The 18,404-nt window shown below is 45.8% G+C and overlaps 1 protein-coding gene across 2 annotated transcripts in view; it reads right to left on the bottom strand.

Annotated features, from left to right (window-relative positions):
• The window catches only part of LOC139582895 (general transcription factor 3C polypeptide 2-like), a 33,347-nt gene extending 14,945 nt beyond the window's left edge, over positions 1-18,402 (bottom strand). Inside the window, exons 1-14 of one of the 2 annotated variants that reach the window (XM_071413327.1) lie at positions 18,183-18,402; positions 16,977-17,425; positions 16,561-16,674; positions 16,052-16,421; positions 15,403-15,718; positions 15,144-15,238; positions 14,930-15,007; positions 14,703-14,801; positions 14,364-14,591; positions 14,092-14,203; positions 13,742-13,859; positions 1,864-1,895; positions 1,410-1,539; positions 1,094-1,238 (exon numbers count right to left, since the gene is read on the bottom strand). In XM_071413327.1, the coding sequence (XP_071269428.1) occupies positions 1,094-1,238; positions 1,410-1,539; positions 1,864-1,895; positions 13,742-13,859; positions 14,092-14,203; positions 14,364-14,591; positions 14,703-14,801; positions 14,930-15,007; positions 15,144-15,238; positions 15,403-15,718; positions 16,052-16,421; positions 16,561-16,674; positions 16,977-17,409 (2,270 nt within the window). In that variant the 5' untranslated portion in view covers positions 17,410-17,425; positions 18,183-18,402. Of the gene's footprint in view, positions 1-1,093; positions 1,239-1,409; positions 1,540-1,863; positions 1,896-13,741; positions 13,860-14,091; positions 14,204-14,363; positions 14,592-14,702; positions 14,802-14,929; positions 15,008-15,143; positions 15,239-15,402; positions 15,719-16,051; positions 16,422-16,560; positions 16,675-16,976; positions 17,426-17,798; positions 18,152-18,182 lie in introns of those variants that run through there. The other variant, XM_071413328.1, reaches the window with a different exon arrangement.
• Positions 18,403-18,404: the final 2 nt, after the last annotated feature.

Raw genomic sequence — 18,404 nt, forward strand, 5'->3', positions numbered from 1 at the left:
CGGTGTATCAATGCTGCACTCTAACCCGTGACTCATGATACTGCCGCAGATCTTTACAGCTTTCTAATAAACCTGGTTTAGAAGCCGCTGGTGGTTGTTCAGTATGCAGCCGACTGAGGAGTGAAATAAGAGGAGGAACACCTTGCCTTCATACTCTACTAGCTAGCCAATTTGATTTCTCTGCTCTGTTACACAGGAGATGCATAGCCCAGGAGGCTACGCTTCTTCTACACCTTACTACCGGGCGGTGCTATGAGAAGGAGGGGCAGGCACTGCGCACTAGCCAGTAAACTGAGTGGTATTGTTTGGTACCAGACCAGGGTAGATCCCATCCCTTTCGTCCATGATAGGCGTGAAACTTCCAGAGGCTGTCTTGCATGGCGGTGTCTGGTGCTCAGATTGTGTGCTGCCACTGCCTTCATGAGACTATATGACCAGGATGGTCGGGCCCCTGGCCAAAAGAACGTACCCTCTAGAGTCTGTACCCGACAGAGCATCTGGCGTGGGGCAGGATTGACAGCTGAGTGCCCCCCTCCCTACCTCCACCCTCACACGTCGACATGTTTACACGAGTCGCGACATCACAGAGCGCAACATCTTCCTTCCCCTCCTCTCTGCCCGCAGATCCACCATCGGTGTACCTCTCCGCTCCATCCTCCAATAATGGGAATGTGTTTTAGCAGAGAGAGTGTGTTTATTAGAAATCCAGAGCGGTAGCGAGGTGCGACGTGAGCTTTACACTTGGCTTCATCCACCACCCACTGTTCCTGCTCTCCCTTCCTCTCTCCCTCCCTGCACCACCCAGCTAGGAAAACCAACTTTGCTGCTTACCTTCCAGCAGACTCATACAGCCGCATGGCGCAGCGCGGAGCTCACTGCCAAAAGGTCACTGCTTATTACATTCTACATGCTCAGAATGGTAATGGTGGCTCTGGTCTCTGAGCTTGATGTAGTCTCACACTACGGATTGAAGTCATACTGCATGGGCTTTTTGCTACAGCTTTGGTGCAGTTGGTCGTGATGCTGGGCAGGCTTTCGGAACCTAGTGGTTGGAGACAGGTCCTTGAATCCTCCGCTCTGATCGGCTGCTTACCTGGATGCGTGGCAGAAACTGAGGGCGCGGGTGGCGTTGTCGTGGGCGATGAAGCAGTGGTAGGGGTAGAGGGTGAAGGAGCGGTCTGGAGCGCGCACCCGCTGCAGAATAGACTTACTGGACAGGTTCCACAGGGCCACCGTACCTGCAGGGGGAAGACAACAGGACATGTACTACAGCTGGAGGAGTACCTGGATACGAGTCTGTAGGCTCAAGAACACTGACTAGAAGGGTTGAAGTTGGGGCAAAGGTGACAGTCACACCACAGGACACCCGCCTCATTGGCATCCTGGACTATGATGTGTTGTAGTCATACCATCATAGAAGCCAGCAGCCAGGATGTTGTGAGGTTTGACAGGCAGCCAGTCCATGGAGAGAACCTGGTTATTCTTTTCGTTGTGGTTGGTCTTGAAGGAGCCCCGCTTCAGAGTGATCACACCTTGTACCTACACACACACACACACACACACACACACACACACACACACACACACACACACACACACACACACACACACACACACACACACACACACACACACACACACACACACACACACACACACACACACACACACGGACGAATGACAATTAGATTTGTACACACCAGCAGGACAAGCATCTCAAAGATTTCAAATAAAACATGTTGTGTGTGGACAGTGTTTTCTCATTCTCATAATTGCTGAGAGTTGAAGATGACACTTGGGCTAATTAAAACGCATACATCTGTAGTCTTCTCTATGAGGAGGAGAGATCAGATATTAGCCTACCTGGCAGATCATCAGTGTTGGGCAGGCTCCACCTATTGGGAAACACATGAATATTATTTATTAACTCTATGATTATTAATGGGAACTCAATACATGAACACAGATTTATTACGGATTGTAATTTAACAAACTGAGCTGTGGAGTGTGAACACACACACACTTAAATCAACAATCTCATTCACCCTGCGATCAGTGCAGTCAGACAACACTGAGACAGAGAGAGACAGAGACAAGCAATCACAGTCCCTCTCCAAAGACAGTCTGGTGTTAAAAATCGTCTAGCCGTCAGAATCCCAGGCCGTGTCTATCTGCTCTGCGAGATGGATGTGTCCCGGGGCCCAGGGCCATTCAACCACTGACTGGACATGGCACTGTCTGTCTGTCTTAAAAATAAAGGAGAGCCGCACACTCTAGGAGCTCAGATGCAAAAATATTTAATTTACCAATGTTTCGACAGGCAAGCTGTCTTCATCAGGGTACAATCCACTGTCTGTCCGTCTGACTACTGTTTTTCAATAGAAGCAGACACTCAAGAGTCTGAACCTTCTTCTCCTGGCATTACACCAGATCTGACTGGCCACTCTGCTGGCCCAGACCCAGAGAACCAGTCTCCTTCCCTGGATGTGTCCAGAGATCTGGCTACTGTCAGGCTACTGTTAGGATCCTGCGTCTGTCAGTCTATTAGCTCAGCCACTTAAACTAGCCTGATTCCGAGGCATTTGTGGCTGAAGCTTTATTTATTTATTACAAAAGGCTGTAATAACAACATGGCGTTGGAATATGTACAATACTGGAATGTTCATGACACTTTATATCTAACAAGAAGAATATGGCAACGGTTGGGTGTCTGACAGAGTAGTGTTAGTCTGTGGAGAATTTCAGGTCCAGCTACCTCTCCTGTGGTCTCATTTCTCTCTACCCCACCTCTTCCACCCCCTACAGGTCGATGGGGTCGATACAGCATCACGCCTCACTGCCCCCCCACCCCATCTTTGACCCCCTCCACCCAAACACAGCAGCCTCCCTTCCCCATAGGCTGATTGAGGCCTGTGTGAGTGACAGGTTTGGGGGAGAAAGGTGTCGGGTACTAGGCTGAAATTCATGGCTTCCAACACTAACAACTGCGTAGCGATGCATCTTCTTTGTCATTTCAATTATAGATCCTTGTCTGATGGAACGAGCTAGTAAATTATCTTCATTGAGCAAGGAGGAGATAGGCCCTTTTTTTTTTTTACCCGCCAGGTTTTTTACGGGCACTCTCACGCACACCAAAAGCTATTTGTAATTATCTGCCCCAAACAGTCTCGCAGATAGTGAGCGCACACGCACAAGCATCTGATCCCTTAACCCTGTCACTTCTGAACAGAGACAAGGCTGGCTCACATTAATGCTAAATTACAGCGACGGCATTACAGAATGGGTTTTTGATTAACTCATTTGCATTTCATCCAGCCGATGTGGCGTGTTTTCTATCAGTCTGTTAAAAGCCTCCCCCCATCTCTCTAGCTCCATGGCTAAATGTAGACAATTCACTACATTCCCTCTCCTAGCCTCACACCTGGCCCTCCATAAAGGCAGCACAAGTGGCCCTAAATGTCACTCGTCACAGGTGTGGCTGTCCCGTCCTGCTGTGACTCTGAGGGTTTCATAGTTCAGTTTAGTGACCCAGCTAGGCTCTCCCAGACTAGCTCTTGGCAGGACATGAAGGACGGCTAGCCAGGGCTTAGCGTTCCCCCTCAACAGTCCAAAAACCTAAATGTAACTTCTCAGGGCACTGACTATGAACTGTAACCTTTCATCCCCCAGCTCAGAAACCTGGGGGATGGGGAGAGGCTGCTGTGGAACTGTGTACAATGAGGCATGACAACAATTAACTGATAGAAAGGGCACTCAAAGAGGAAAAGAACAGTCAGTGATTTTGGGCACTGAAAAAAACAAAAACAAAAAATTCTGCATCCACAAACTGCTCAAAAGGAGCACCGTAAAATTTGATATACTGAAGGGAGCATTCTGACCCCATAGTGAATGACTCCAGCTTTCTGAACTGCCTGAATAGGGCTGACAGACACTTACAAGCTGTGACTCTATAAACATAAAACCTTTAAGGCAGAGTGATAAATGACGACCGGTGCTATAGAAAGAACAAGGCTAAAAATGCAAGGTCCTGACGCTAGACAGGTCCATGAATCAGACCCTCTCTGCAGTGCTGCTCTTATCTCCTGGAGTGAGCCCTGCCCTGCTGGCTACCCTGTGTCTGTATGTGTGTGTGTAGGTATGTGTGCAGTTATGAGTGTATCCTGCTGAAATGGTTCATTTGCTTCTGCTTTGAAAAACAGAATTAGAATGTGCATTCAAGTTAACTTCAAGTTGGCACAACTATGAGGGATGCAGCAGGTATTTTCTAGTGTAAATGATGGATGGGCCAGATAAACATCATCGACCTAGTCTTTATCACATCGCCCCCAAAGCTGTTGAGCCTTATAGGGGAGTAGACTGTATGGCAGGTAGCCAAGCGGTTAGAGAGGCAAGTCAACAACTGGAGGGTTGCCAGTTCGAATCCCGGGTCAAAAAAAATCTGTTGGGAAGTGAGCTGGCAACCAGAGGGTTGCTGGTATCAAATCACAACAGTGCCCAGTGTGGCAGCCTCCCACACCTCTCCAAAACAACTTGTATCTGTATGCATGTGTGTCTTTTGGAGGGGTTGGGTTAAAAGCAGAAGTCAAATTTCAGTTGGACCTTATGTGCAATTGACCAATGTAGTGAGCTTAATCTTAACAGGACAGAGCAGTGTCATCTGTAAGAGATACAGCAAAACACTCAGACATTTACCTCTCCAATGCTACGTCAAGTCACTCCTTACAGTCTATGGTATATAATAAACTGGGTGACTCGAGCACTGAATGCTGATTGGCTGACAGCCGTGGTATATTAGACTGTATACCACGGGTATGACAAAACATGTATTTTAACTGCTCTAATTACATTGGTAACCAATAAGGCACCTCGGGGCTTATTGCTTAATTATAAACCGGATGGTCGAGCCCTGAATGCTGATTGGCTGAAAGCCATGGTTTATCAGACCGTATGACAGACCGTATGGGTATGACAATAACACCAAAAAGTTACTGGTCTAATTACATTGTTAAAAAGTTTAGAATACAAATAAGGCACCTTATCGGTTTGGTGTATATATATATATATATATTTATTTAACTAGGCAAATCAGTTAAGAACATTTTTTTATTTACAATGACGGCCTACCAGGGAACACCTGCCTTGTTCAGGGGCAGAACGACAGATTTTTACCTTGTCAGCTCGGGGATTTGATCCAGCAACCTTTTGGTTACTGGCCCAATGCTCTAACCACTATGCTACCTGCCGCCCATTATGGCCACTAGGCTACCTGCCGCCCACGGCTAAGGGCTATATCCAGGCACTCCGCGTTGCGTTAGCTGTGGTATATTATTGCTTAGTTATACATAGTAACCATATTATACAGCTAATCTATCGGTATCTGTTGTAACTGCCAAGCGCTCACTGTTGCTACACACTACTAAAACATCTACAGCTCCAGTCACTGAGGTGTAAAAGTCATTAGAATGTGGGTTAAGTCCTTTCATCTTTAAAACCCTGTGAATCCATTATGATGAGAGTGAATATCGATGTCGCCTCATGATAAACCAGAGGAGAAAGACTGCCTCTCTCATTGAAGCCACGGAAGTTCATGGCAGACCGCGGTACTGCGGGTATTGTTATCATAAAACAGGATCCCCTAGCTTTAGCACACAACATCGGGAGTCTGTATTGGTTGGACTCCCCGAGTCGTGCATCGTTCTGGTGTTTGGCGACGGAAAATAACCATACTGCAATATAGCCGGCTTCACCAAAAAAAAACGTTTCCTACCAATAAAAGCACATGTATAACTTCTAGGAACATCAGAATACAACTTTTGTCTGAACCGCAACATATTGCTAATAAATTGGACAGCTGGCTGCTATTAGAAAACGCACTTCAAGCGAGACTTCCTACAACGAAATCTACCACTGTTTACACAGTAGGAATATGGTGCGGCCCCCCCCCATTTACGCGAACGGGAAAAGTGCCATTTTTGTGGTTAATCTTCGTGTAAATATAACACATTTTTAGAAGGCTTCTAATACACCAGATGCATGTCCTTGAACCGATTATTTTAAAATCGTACAATCATAAGGATCATTTATTTCAAATGGCAGCCTGCAGTACCCCAATCGGCCTTCAACTCGAGTTACTCAATGAGGGGACATCACTGAGCTAGCCCGCACGTCACTTCCTGGAGTTCAAACTGCCCAGACTTAATTTGGCTTTAATGCGCTATTGAGTCTTCACAATGAATGGTGTCACGTGATCCATGGCTTTGTCCATTCATATATAGGTCACTGTGATAAACTGTAATACAGAGTTTGATACTGCTACGTTGATGGCACGTTGGAGTGCATTACCTTGTAGACAGATTTGTACACTCCAGTAAATGTGAAAGAGGGGGAAATGGGAGCACTTACTGCCAGACTGTAAGAGAGCTGAATCCGTGAAGGATAACTCCAGGCAAGCAGCTCTCTCTTTTTTCTCTCACCCTCTGCCTGCCCCTATACACCCTACCATCCCCTCCATTCCTTTTGTCACCTCCCTCCATCTCTCTCTCGACCTACTGCAGAGATTAATAGAAGGATGAGCACACACACTCACACAAACATACGGAAGCAAAAGGATACAGTGTTAGTTGTGTGAGGATGCAGTGTTCGTGGTGTGGACAGTCCATGCATCAGCAGGACAATGGGAGAATAATGCAGTGGGGGGGAGCCCAGCCCCAGCAGAGGGACTATTAACTTGGTCAAAGATCATGTGATCCCAGGGGAGATTTGGAGAGGCAGGAAGAGGGGGACAGAAATGTGTAGGGACATACGAGGAAAATTAAAACATGCGCACAGACACAAAAACATATACACACACACACCTATTACGGAAGATGCCAATAGATTTTTATGGTAAATATCAAGGCATATGATTTAATAATAACATGATGTTTATGTGCCCTTACATAAACAAACTAAAATGAAGTGAATATGTACTTATGTGACTTCAATGAGCAGCATGAAAACGGATTTTATAAAGACTTCCAGCTTTTCTGCAGGACCAAGTTCAGGCTGTTGAATGACAATACTGCTCCCTTCTGGACAGCACATACAACTACAACACCAGAGTAGGTTCGATTCCGACATAGATTACTGTTATAATATATCTATCACAAATTACTAATATATGTCTTAATTGTTAGTTGCTTTGGTCCTATCGTGTGTTAATGTGGAACTGACAGCGTTTTAGCAACATTAAATATTCTATTCTATGCCTTTTTTAAATATTTTTGACAAGCGAGCACTTAGATATGATCATTTTCACATTTTCATAGAATGTTTGGGAATGACAGAGTAAGTCATTAGTGAAAATTCAATAGCAATATACATGACTTTCCTAGTTAAATAAAGGTTAAAGAAAAACATTTAATCAATGTTTTTGTCACGTGCTGAATACAACAAATGTAAATGTAGACCTTAGTGAAGTGCTTAATTACAAGCCCTTAACCTTAAATGCAGTTCAAGAAAAAGAGTTAAGAAAATATTTACTAAATAAAAGTAAAAAATACAGCAAAAAGTAACACTAAAATAAAAATAACGAGGCTATATACAGGGGGTACCAGTACCGAGCCAATGTGTGGGGGTACAGGTTAGTCGGGGTAATTTGTACATGTAAGTAGGGGTAAAGTGACTATGGATAGATAATAAACAGCGAGTAGCAGCAGTGTGGAAACAAAGGGGGGGGGGGGGGTCAATGTAAATAGTCCGGGTGGCCATTTGATTAATTGTTCAGCAGTCTTATGTCTTGGGGGTAGAAGCTGTTAAAGAGCCCTTTGGACCTAGACTTGGCGCTCCGGTACCGCTTGCCGTGCGGTAGCAGAGAGAAGAGTCTATGACTTGACTGGAGTCGGTGACAAATTTTTGGACCTTCCTCTGACAACGTCTAGTATATACAGTACCAGTCAAAAGTTTGGACACACCTACTCATTCAAGGGTTTTTCTTTATTTTTACTATTTTCTACATTGTCGAATAATAGTGAAGACATCAAAACTATGAAATAACCCATATGGAATCATGTAGTAACCAAAAAAGTGTTAAACAAATCAAAATATATGTTATATTTGAGATTCTTCAAAGTAGCCACTCTTTGCCTTGATGACAGCTTTGCACACTCCGTGCCAAATCTTTTCAGTCTCCTGAGGGGGAAAAGGTGTTGGTGTGCCCTCTTCATGACTGTCTTGGTATATTTGGACCATGATAGTTTGTTGGTGATGTGGACATCAAGGAACTTGAACCTCTCAACCCACTCCACTACAGCCCGTCGATGTTAATGGGGGCATGTTCGGCCCTCCTTTTCCTGTAGTCCACAATCAGCTCCTTTGTCTTGTTCACATTGAATGAGAGGTTGTTGTCATGGCACCACACTGCCAGGTCTCTGACCTCCTCCCTATAGGCTGTCTCGTCGTTGTCAGTGATCAGGGCTACCACTGCTGTGTCGTCAGCAAACTTAATGATGGTGTTGGAGTCGTGCTTGGTCACGCAGTCATGAGTGAATAGGGAGTACAGGAGGGGACTAAACAAGCACCCCTAAGTGGCAAGAATACGCGTGGCAGATGTGTTGTTGCCTACTCTTACCACCTGGGGGCGGCCCGTCAGGAAGTCCAGGATCCAGTTGCAGAGGGAGGTGTTTAGTCCCAGGGTCCTTAGCTTAGTGATGAGCTTTGAGGGCACTATGGTGTTGAATGCTGAGCTGTAGTCAATGAACAGCATTCTCACATAGGTGTTCATCTTGTCCAGGTGGGAGAGGGCAGGGTGGACTGCGATTGAGATTGCATCATCTGTGGATCTGTTGGAGCGGTATGTGAATTTGAGTGGGTCTAGGGTTTCCGGGATGATGGTTTTGATGTGAGTCATGACCAGCCTTTCAAAACACTTCATGGCTACAGACGTGAGTGCTACATGGCGGTAGTCATTTAGGCAGGTTAACTTCGCTTTCTTGGGCACAGGGACTATGGTGGTCTGCATGAAACATTTGGTATTACAGTCTCGGTCAAGGAAAGGTTGAAAATGTCAGTGAAGACACTTGCCAGCTGGTCTGCGCATGCTCAGTACACGTCCTGGTAATCCGTCTGGCCCTGCGGCCTTGTGAATGTTGACCTGTTTAAAGGTCATGCTCACATCGGCTACTGAGAATGTGATCACACAGTCGTCCAGAGTGGGAAAGCAGACATGCGTTTGGACAATTAGTAGACACTACAGTATATAAAACCTAATAAAAACATATCTTATCCAGGACCGGACTCTACACAGACCGGTGCACCATAGCCAATCAGAGATACAGTAGGCCTTTATGCAAATAAGCCATTTGCTACACGGCAGTGTTGCCAAAAATATTTTGTGAGTTTTCAGACTCTTCCAGTGTCCTTTTTGGTAAACGATTCTAGTGACAAATTCAGCTGCTTACACAGGCCCTACTGTGTGTTTACAGGCAGTAGCAACAGCGCGACTTTAGATCGGTAGAAAGCATTTGCCAAAAGGCACAACATACACCTGAATGCAAATATATAAATACCACGTTTTGGGAACTTTACAGTCTTTTGATCAAATCAAAGTTTATTTGTCACATGCGCCGAATACAACAGGTGTAGACCTTAGAGTGAAATGCTTACTTACAGACTATAACCAATAGTGCAAAAAAGGTATTAGGTGAACAATAGGTAAGTAAAGAAATAAAAACAACAGTAAAAAAACAGGCTATATACAGTAGCGGGGCTATAAAAGTAGCGAGGTTACATACAGACACCGGTTAGTCGGGCTGATTGAGATAGTATGTACATGTAGATATGGTTAAAGTGACTATGCATATATGATGAACAGAGAGTAGCAGTAGCGTAAAGAGGGGTTGGCAGGTGGTGGGTGGCGGGACACAATGCAGATAGCCCGGTTAGCCAATGTGCGGGAGCACTGGTTGGTCGGGCCAATTGAGGTAGTATGTATGAATTAATGAATGTATAGAATCTATAGTTAAAGTGACTGTGCATACAGTGGGGAGAACAAGTATTTGATACACTGCAGATTTTGCAGGTTTTCCTACTTACAAAGCATGTAGAGGTCTGTAATTTCTATCATAGGTACACTTCAACTGTGAGAGATGGAATCTAAAACAAAAATCCAGAAAATCACATTGTATGATTTTTAAGTAATTAATTTGCATTCTATTGCATGACATAAGTATTTGATCACCTACCAACCAGTAAGAATTCCGGCTCTCACAGACCTGTTAGTTTTTCTTTAAGAAGCCCTCCTGTTCTCCACTCATTACCTGTATTAACTGCACCTGTTTGAAATCGTTACCTGTATAAAAGACACCTGTCCACACACTCAATCAAACAGACTCCAACCTCTCCACAATGGCCAAGACCAGAGACCTGTGTAAGGACATCAGGGCTAAAATTGTAGACCTGCACAAGGCTGGGATGGGCTACAGGACAATAGGCAAGCAGCTTGGTGAGAAGGCAACAACTGTTGGCGCTATTATTAGAAAATGGAAGAAGTTCAAGATCACGGTCAATCACCCTCGGTCTGGGGCTCCATGTAAGATCTCACCTGGTGGGGCATGAATGATCACGAGGAAGGTGAGGGATCAGCCCAGAACTACACGGCAGGACCTGGTCAATAACCTGAAGAGAGCTGGGACCACAGTCTCAAAGAAAACCATTAGTAACACACTACGCCGTCATGGATTAAAATCTTGCAGCGCACGCAAGGTCTCTCTGCTCAAGCCAGCGCATGTCCAGGCCCGTCTGAAGTTTGCCAATGACCATCTGGATGATCCAGAGGAGGAATGGGAGAAGGTCATGTGGTCTGATGAGACAAAAATATAGCTTTTTGGTCTAAACTCCACTCGCCGTGTTTGGAGGAAGAAGAAGGATGAGTACAACCCCAAGAACACCATCCCAACCGTGAAGCATGGAGGTGGAAACATCATTCTTTGGGGATGCTTTTCTGCAAAGGGAACAGGACGACTGCACCGTATTGAGGGGAGGATGGATGGGGCCATGTATCGCGAGATCTTGGCCAACAACCTCCTTCCCTCAGTAAGAGCATTGAAGATGGGTCGTGGCTGGGTCTTCCAGCATGACAATGACCCGAAACACACAGCCAGGGCAACTAAGGAGTGGCTCCGTAAGAAGCATCTCAAGGTCCTGGAGTGGCCTAGCCAGTCTCCAGACCTGAACCCAATAGAAAATCTTTGGAGGGAGCTGAAAGTCCGTATTGCCCAGCGACAGCCCCGAAACCTGAAGGATATGGAGAAGGTCTGTATGGAGGAGTGGGCCAAAATCCCTGCTGCAGTGTGTGCAAACCTGGTCAAGAACTACAGGAAACGTATGATCTCTGTAATTGCAAACAAAGGTTTCTGTACCAAATATTAAGTTCTGCTTTTCTGATGTATCAAATACTTATGTCATGCAATAGAATTCAAATGAATTACTTAAAAATCATACAATGTGATTTTCTGGATTTTTGTTTTAGATTCCGTCTCTCACAGTTGAAGTGTACCTATGATAAAAAATTACAGACCTCTACATGCTTTGTAAGTAGGAAAACCTGCAAAATCGGCAGTGTATCAAATACTTGTTCTCCCCACTGTATATGATAAACAGAGTAGCAGCAGCGTAAAAGAGGGATTGGGGTTGGGGGCACACAATGCAAATAGTCTGGGTAGCCAATTGATTACCGGTTCAGGAGTCTTATGGCTTGGGGGTAAAAACTGTTGAGAAGCCTTTTTGTCCTAGACTTGGCACTCCGGTACCGCATGCCATGCGGTAGTAGAGAGAACAGTCTATGACTGGGGTGGCTGGGGTCTTTGACAATTTTTAGGGCCTTCCTCTGACACCGCCTGGTGTAGAGGTCCTGGATGGCAGGCAGCTTAGCTCCAGTGATGTACTGGGCCATACGCACTACCCTCTGTAGTGCCTTGCGGTCGGAGGCCGAGCAATTGCCGTACCAGGCAGTGATGTAACCAGTCAGGATGCTCTCGATGTTGCAGCTGTAGAACCTTTTGAGGATCTGAGGACCCATGCCAAATCTTTTTAGTTTCCTGAGGGGGAATAGGCTTTGTCGTGCCCTCTTCAAGACTGTCTTGGTGTGTTTGGACCATTCTAGTTTGTTGGTGATGTGAACATAAAGGAACTTGAAGCTCTCAACCTGCTCCACTACAGCCCCGTTGATGAGAATGGGGGCGTACTCGGTCCTCCTTTTCCTGTAGTCTACAATAATGTCCTTAGTCTTGGTTACGTTGAGGGATAGGTTGTTATTCTGGCACCACCCGGCCAGGTCTCTGACCTCCTCCCTATAGGCTGTCTCGTCGTTGTCGGTGATCAGGCCTACCACTGTTGTGTCGTCCGCAAACTTAATGACGGTGTTGGAGTCGTGCCTGGCCATGCAGTCGTGGGTGAACAGGGAGTACAGGAGGGGACTGAAAACGCACCCCTGGGGGGCTCCAGTGTTGAGGATCAGCATGGCAGATGTGTTGCTACCTACCCTCACCACCTGGGGGCGGCCCATCAGGAAGTCCAGGATCCAGTTGCAGAGGGAGGTGTTTAGTCCCAGGATCCTTAGCTTAGTGATGAGCTTTGAGGGTACTATGGTGCTGTACGCTGAGCTGTAGTCAATGAATAGCATTCTCACATAAGTGTTCCTTTTGTCCAGGTGGGAAAGGGCAGTGTGGAGTGCAATAGAGATTGCATCATCTGTGGATCTGTTTGGGCGGTATGCAAATTGGAGTGGGTCTAAGGATTTCTGGGATAATGGTGTTGATGTGAGCCATTACCAGCCTTTCAAAGCACTTCATAGCTACGGACGTGAGTGCTACGGGTCTGTAGTCATTTAGGCAGGTTGCCTTTGTGTTCTTGGGCACAGGGACTATGGTGGTCTGCTTGAAACATGTTGGTATTACAGACTCAATCAGGGACATGTTGAAAATGTCAGTGAAGACACCTGCCAGTTGGTCAGCATATGCCCGGAGCACACGTCCTGGTAATCCGTCTGGCCCTGCAGCCTTGTGTATGTTGACCTGTTTAAAGGTCTTACTCACGTCGGCTATGGAGAGCGTGATCCCACAGTTGTCCACAACAGCTGATGCTCTCATGCATGCCTCAGTGTCGCTTGCCTCGAAGCGAGCATAGGAGTGATTTAGTTCGTCTGGTAGGCTCGTGTCACTGGGCAGCTCGCGGCTGTGCTTCCCTTTGTAGTCTGTAATAGTTTGCAAGCCCTGCCACATAAGACGGGCGTCGGAGCCGGTGTAGCATGATTCAATCTTAGCCCTGTATTGATGCTTTGCCTGTTTGATGCTTTGTCGCAGGCATAGACAACCATGAAAAAGTAGGCTCTCTCAGTTGCCTATGCACAAGATCAACAACTAATGCTAGCCAGAGCGAGATTAGCTAAAATCTAACAAGGGAACAGTAGATGAACCCTCTCAAACATTTTCAGCTTGTAGTTGGTCGTACAAATTCCACTGATAAACGATGGGGAATAGTCGCCTGCTCGTCCTTCTGCAGCTTGCCTGCCAATGCATGCTTGTCCCAACCCACGTTTTGACAACTGAATGGGAACTTGCCTGCCTGTTCACCCATTTGATCGATGCCAAATAAAAAATAAAAAAAATTCCCAGTTTATTCTAACTTATATTATGATTGTCTGTTTGTTTCATATCTGCAAAGTAGTTAAAACGCTGTCAGTTCCACTTTAAACGAGCATGCTAACCTTTAGCGGTGTGTTTCCTGCGGGCCATTAGTGTGTCGGGGTGAGGCAGGCTGTAGATAGTGATGTGGCCATCTGATGTGGAGGCAGCCAGGAGACCCAGTCTGGGCATATGAGGGGCCTGCCAGAGAGAGGGAGGACAGAAGGAAAGAGAGAGACAAAGAGAGAGGGAGGAGAGAAGGAAAGAGAGAGACAGGGAGAGAGGATCAGAGAGTCATACATTTTACATTTTTTTGTGTGTTTTATACAGTTCTCTTTTACAGTCACATGGAGCCATTATGCAGTAACATACATTACTGATGTTGATTTAACACGCCAGTTATTTGTGTATATCTGTGTGCTGCTGTTCCTACCTTCCTGTTAGTGGTGGGCAGCTCCCAGGCTCCTCCTGGACACCACTTCAGGTTCCACACAAAGCCTTTATCCTGGGCAATACCATAAGCCAGTCGTGGAGAGGACTGGGGACTGGGGAGAGACGAGGAGGGTGAGAGTGAAGAGATGGAGCAGAGAGATGGTGGGGGGAAATAGCCCAGAGAAAGGTAGAAACTTTAAGAAGATTGTAGCGATAGAGAAAGACTGATATTACACTGATCGTCATTAACTGGCCCATTGCCATGGTTCCTACCTGGTGTTGTACTGGAGTTGTCCCAGGTCCCAAATCTGGATGAGTCCAGGTTTGGTGTACAACTCGTTCATCCTGTGCTGGTCGTCCAGGTTCCTGTGGCAGTAGATGGCAGCGTACTGGCTGGCAGGGGCGCCATCGGGGGAGGGGCACCAGTCCATGGCCCACACCGGGCCGCCCGTATAGAATAGCATGTCCCAGCGCTCAGGGTGGGGTGGCAGGCACTCAAACCTGGACAATAAACAACAGTAAGATACTTATATATATATCTATCTCAAGGACTTGATCAAGACCTTGGTGTTGCAAGCACCACAATTACAAATTGCGCTACAAAGGATCTACCTCTTCATTCTGTGCAGAGGAGTCTCCTCCCTGATGCCCTCTCTGGAGAAGGTGAAGGCTGTTGACATCATCTCCTGCGGTAGATACTTCTCAGCCTCACTGGTAGGGGAAACGCATACCAAACATTTGATGTATTCCTGGGTTACTCGGTATGTGGGATACATGTAATATTTTTCCCCGGAAGATCAAGTATAATGTAATAATCAAATGTGTAATGATATTTCTACCTGTCCGACAAGCAATGCCAATCCTTCTCTGAAGGCATCCACTCAGCAAAGACCCATTCGTTACAGTGTTCATCACGGCTGTCAAACACACAGAAAGAGCCAGGACCAAAGACCCAGGAGTGAATAATGTAATGCATTGAGCACCCCCTACTGGCAGTAAGCAATAAAACCTACTTTTCTTTATTGCTACATAAAAGACAGGTAAGCCACTTACAAGGTCTTGGTGGTTTTGGTGCACATCCAGATGGGTCCCATCATGTTGTTTGACAGTCCATTGGGGGAATTACCATGGTATCGAACTTGACTTGACTGAGTGACAAAAAATATAACATGACAACGGTAACACAAAAGTCTTAATTTAGCTTGTCATTGGTCTCAGACTGTGGTCGCCTAGTGGGCAAAATCCCTCTCAATATCTCTCTGTCTGCTAGTCCATTTATCACAATCTACTGAAAAAAAAAAATGCCACTCACAAGACCTCTGGAAATGCGTCTGGATCTAAGGTCTTTCAGTGGTGTGTGCCTCTTCTCCAAGTCTAAGTCTTCTTGAGTATCTTCATCCTCACTTTCCGCCTCAGTGTCTTGATTTTCTGGAACAAAGTCCACATCCTCTGCGGCGTTGTCACTGTCAAAATCAGGGGCCTTCCTCTTCTTGCCCTTGCCTCTGGTCCGTTTCTGGGGCTGGGTTGAGCTGGGGCTGGGGACTGGGCTAGACTCCCAGTCGTTCTTAGTACCATTGTCAGGTTGGTTGTATACCTCCTTGGCCAGGGTATGGAGGTACTGCAATGCACTGAGATGGAACAGAAACATACAACAATGGGTCAATTGAGCATGACTTTTTCCAAACTGAAATTGCTTTTGATGTGAAAAGATAAAGTTTGATTTGGTGGCCATTTCTGATTGTTTTATAATCGTGACAATCAAAAGTGAATGAGATATTGAAAAAGCATAGGGAGTCAAAGGTAGCTGTATAAAACACAGGCCAAACAAGAATAATACTACTGCTCATTCACTGAAATCTCCACTAATAGGCATACTGTATAGGATCATCTCATTACCATCAAAGACTGCTTACTTGCTGTAACAGAATCAAAATGATGGGGGACTAGATGATGTCACATACGCTTTTGCTGCCCTCCGCTTGGGTCTGCCACTAGGGGTGGTTTCAGGCTCCTCTGGGGTCTCTCTCAGTTCCGGGACTGCAGGGGCGGGCGTGGAGTTGACCTGTGGTGTTTCCTTTTGTATCTTCTTGGCAGAGGTCTTCTTGGCAGGGGTCTGTTTGATAAGCCCCTTGTCACTGTCTATGCTCGAGACCACTGGCTTTTTCTGTGGTGCCTTTTTTTGTGGTATCTTTTTGGCAGGTGTCTTTTTGGGGGGTTTCGGTTTTGGGGTCTTTTTGTCAGGCTCCTGCTGGTCAGTTTCTGTGTTAGAGACTACGGATATTTTCAGGCCCATCTTTTTCCTTGGCTTTTTTGTTGAGTCAGGACATTGTACTATGCAGAAAAAATTTACCAAAATATAAAATCAGAGCAACAAAAGAGGCAAGTTGGTTTGCGCTATCATCTCGGCATATATTAGGCTACTGCTAGTACACAATATTAATAACCAGTTTATTTAAGTTCAGGCACTCACGGTTGGTCGTGTCTGGTTCTCTCTGATATTTTGGATTAGGGACTCTTTTTCTCTGTAGACGATTTCCCGGGGTGGAAGATGGTACAGGAAGCTCTTCTGGAGTCAGATCCTGACCTGGGGAAACATAGGAACATGGTGGGGTCTGTACTCCACTACATGCAGTATGGAACGCAAAATTCCCTAAAAACACACCACTTCGATACAAATATGACAGGAAGTGACAATTTGTAGTAGGTTAGGAGAACTTGCACAGCAGGTTAGGTGAATTATCGTTGCAGGTTAAGAGAATTAGGTTAAGGTTAGTTAAAAGGTTAGTGAAAGGTCACTTCTGCTCATAGCTGTATTGAAGCATGTTTTTAGGGAGTCCTGGGACACTTCACTTTATTAAACAGTGTCACTCTCTCTCTGCTGCTTACCTTGTTCAGATGCAGCACAGACAGCCTCCCCATTGGTGTCCTGTGGTTTATCATGTGGATTGGTCTGCGCCTCTGCCTGAGGCTTTTTGTGTGGATCAGTCTGCTCCTCTGTCTCCTCTCCATGGGGTAAGCCCATGGATTCGCTACCCTGTTTGCCCAACTTCTGGGCAATGGTTGCCATCAACAGCCTAGACAACCTTACTGAGCAACACTTTTGCGTCACAGGCAGAGTAGATAACTTTACTGAGCACCTCTTCTTTGTCACAGGTAACCTACACAACCTTACGGAGCACCAATTATCTGTCACAAGAAGCCTTGACAGCCTTACTGAGCACCTCTTTATCACAGAAAGCCTAGACAAGTTTACTGAGCAACTCTTCTTGGTGAGAGGCAGCCTCAACAGCCTCACTGTGCAACTCTCGGGCACAGGCATACGTCCTACAGCATACCTGAGAGAGAGGGAAGGAGAGACTTCACCAGTTGAAACATGGGACAGTGAATACCGTAGTTTATTTGCAAATTTCACAGAATGACTGCAGTGCATATTGCATGATACAATTTCTTGCTAGTTAGCTAAACTGGCTATTGGCTAGTTAATCACATCACTCATATTTGGCAGATGACTCGAGGGCACATGTAGTAGCCAACTAGCCTACCCAAATGTGGGAGTATGGGCCACTGACTGATTTGCATTGACTGACTGATTGATTCAAATCGATAATCGACTAAAAGTAGTAAAAAACTGACAAATTGTTAGTGATGACAAAACTAACGTTAGCGAACTGGACTTTTATGCAATAACTAGCTACAGTTGCTACTTACACACTTGCTACAGCAAGTTTATGTAGGAAGTGTCCGGGGTTAGCTAGTTAGCTAGCTAATGTCAATATGCTACAAGATAGCTAGCTATGTAGCTAGCTACTGTACATAGATTTTCTTGAGACGTCTGTCATAATAACGACTGGGACAGGGTCTGTGGTAAAAATTAGTTAACCGCGCAGACTCGTACAACACAAAAGACATCAGACATTTCTTCCAAGGCTCTATACTATCCCGTGGCTCATGGTTTATAGACCTCGTTTCCCAGTTGGCCTGACTCGCGCCTGTCCTCTAACCCCCGGTTCGAATCCCCATGTTCGTGCCAATATGGTTAGGTTACGATGAAATACAGATATACGGTCACTTAAATTAGAAACTAATAGTTACCGGTTAAACCTCCTTCAAAGTCCTTATCGCCGCAACAATAACGTACTTTATCTGTAATATTCTCAATCGGTATTCTAGCTGGAGACCGCCTTATTTGTTGTGACCAAATAGACGAGATTGGCCGGTAGACTGCTGCCCCCTTCTGTTCGAAACTAAATATTACCTTGGTGCATGGCTGCAATACACCTTTCCTGCCACAGGTGGGGCCCTGTGCCAAAGTGG

Source organism: Salvelinus alpinus, chromosome 8 (genome assembly GCF_045679555.1).
Source record: "Salvelinus alpinus chromosome 8, SLU_Salpinus.1, whole genome shotgun sequence".
NCBI classification, from domain to species: Eukaryota; Metazoa; Chordata; class Actinopteri; order Salmoniformes; family Salmonidae; genus Salvelinus; species Salvelinus alpinus.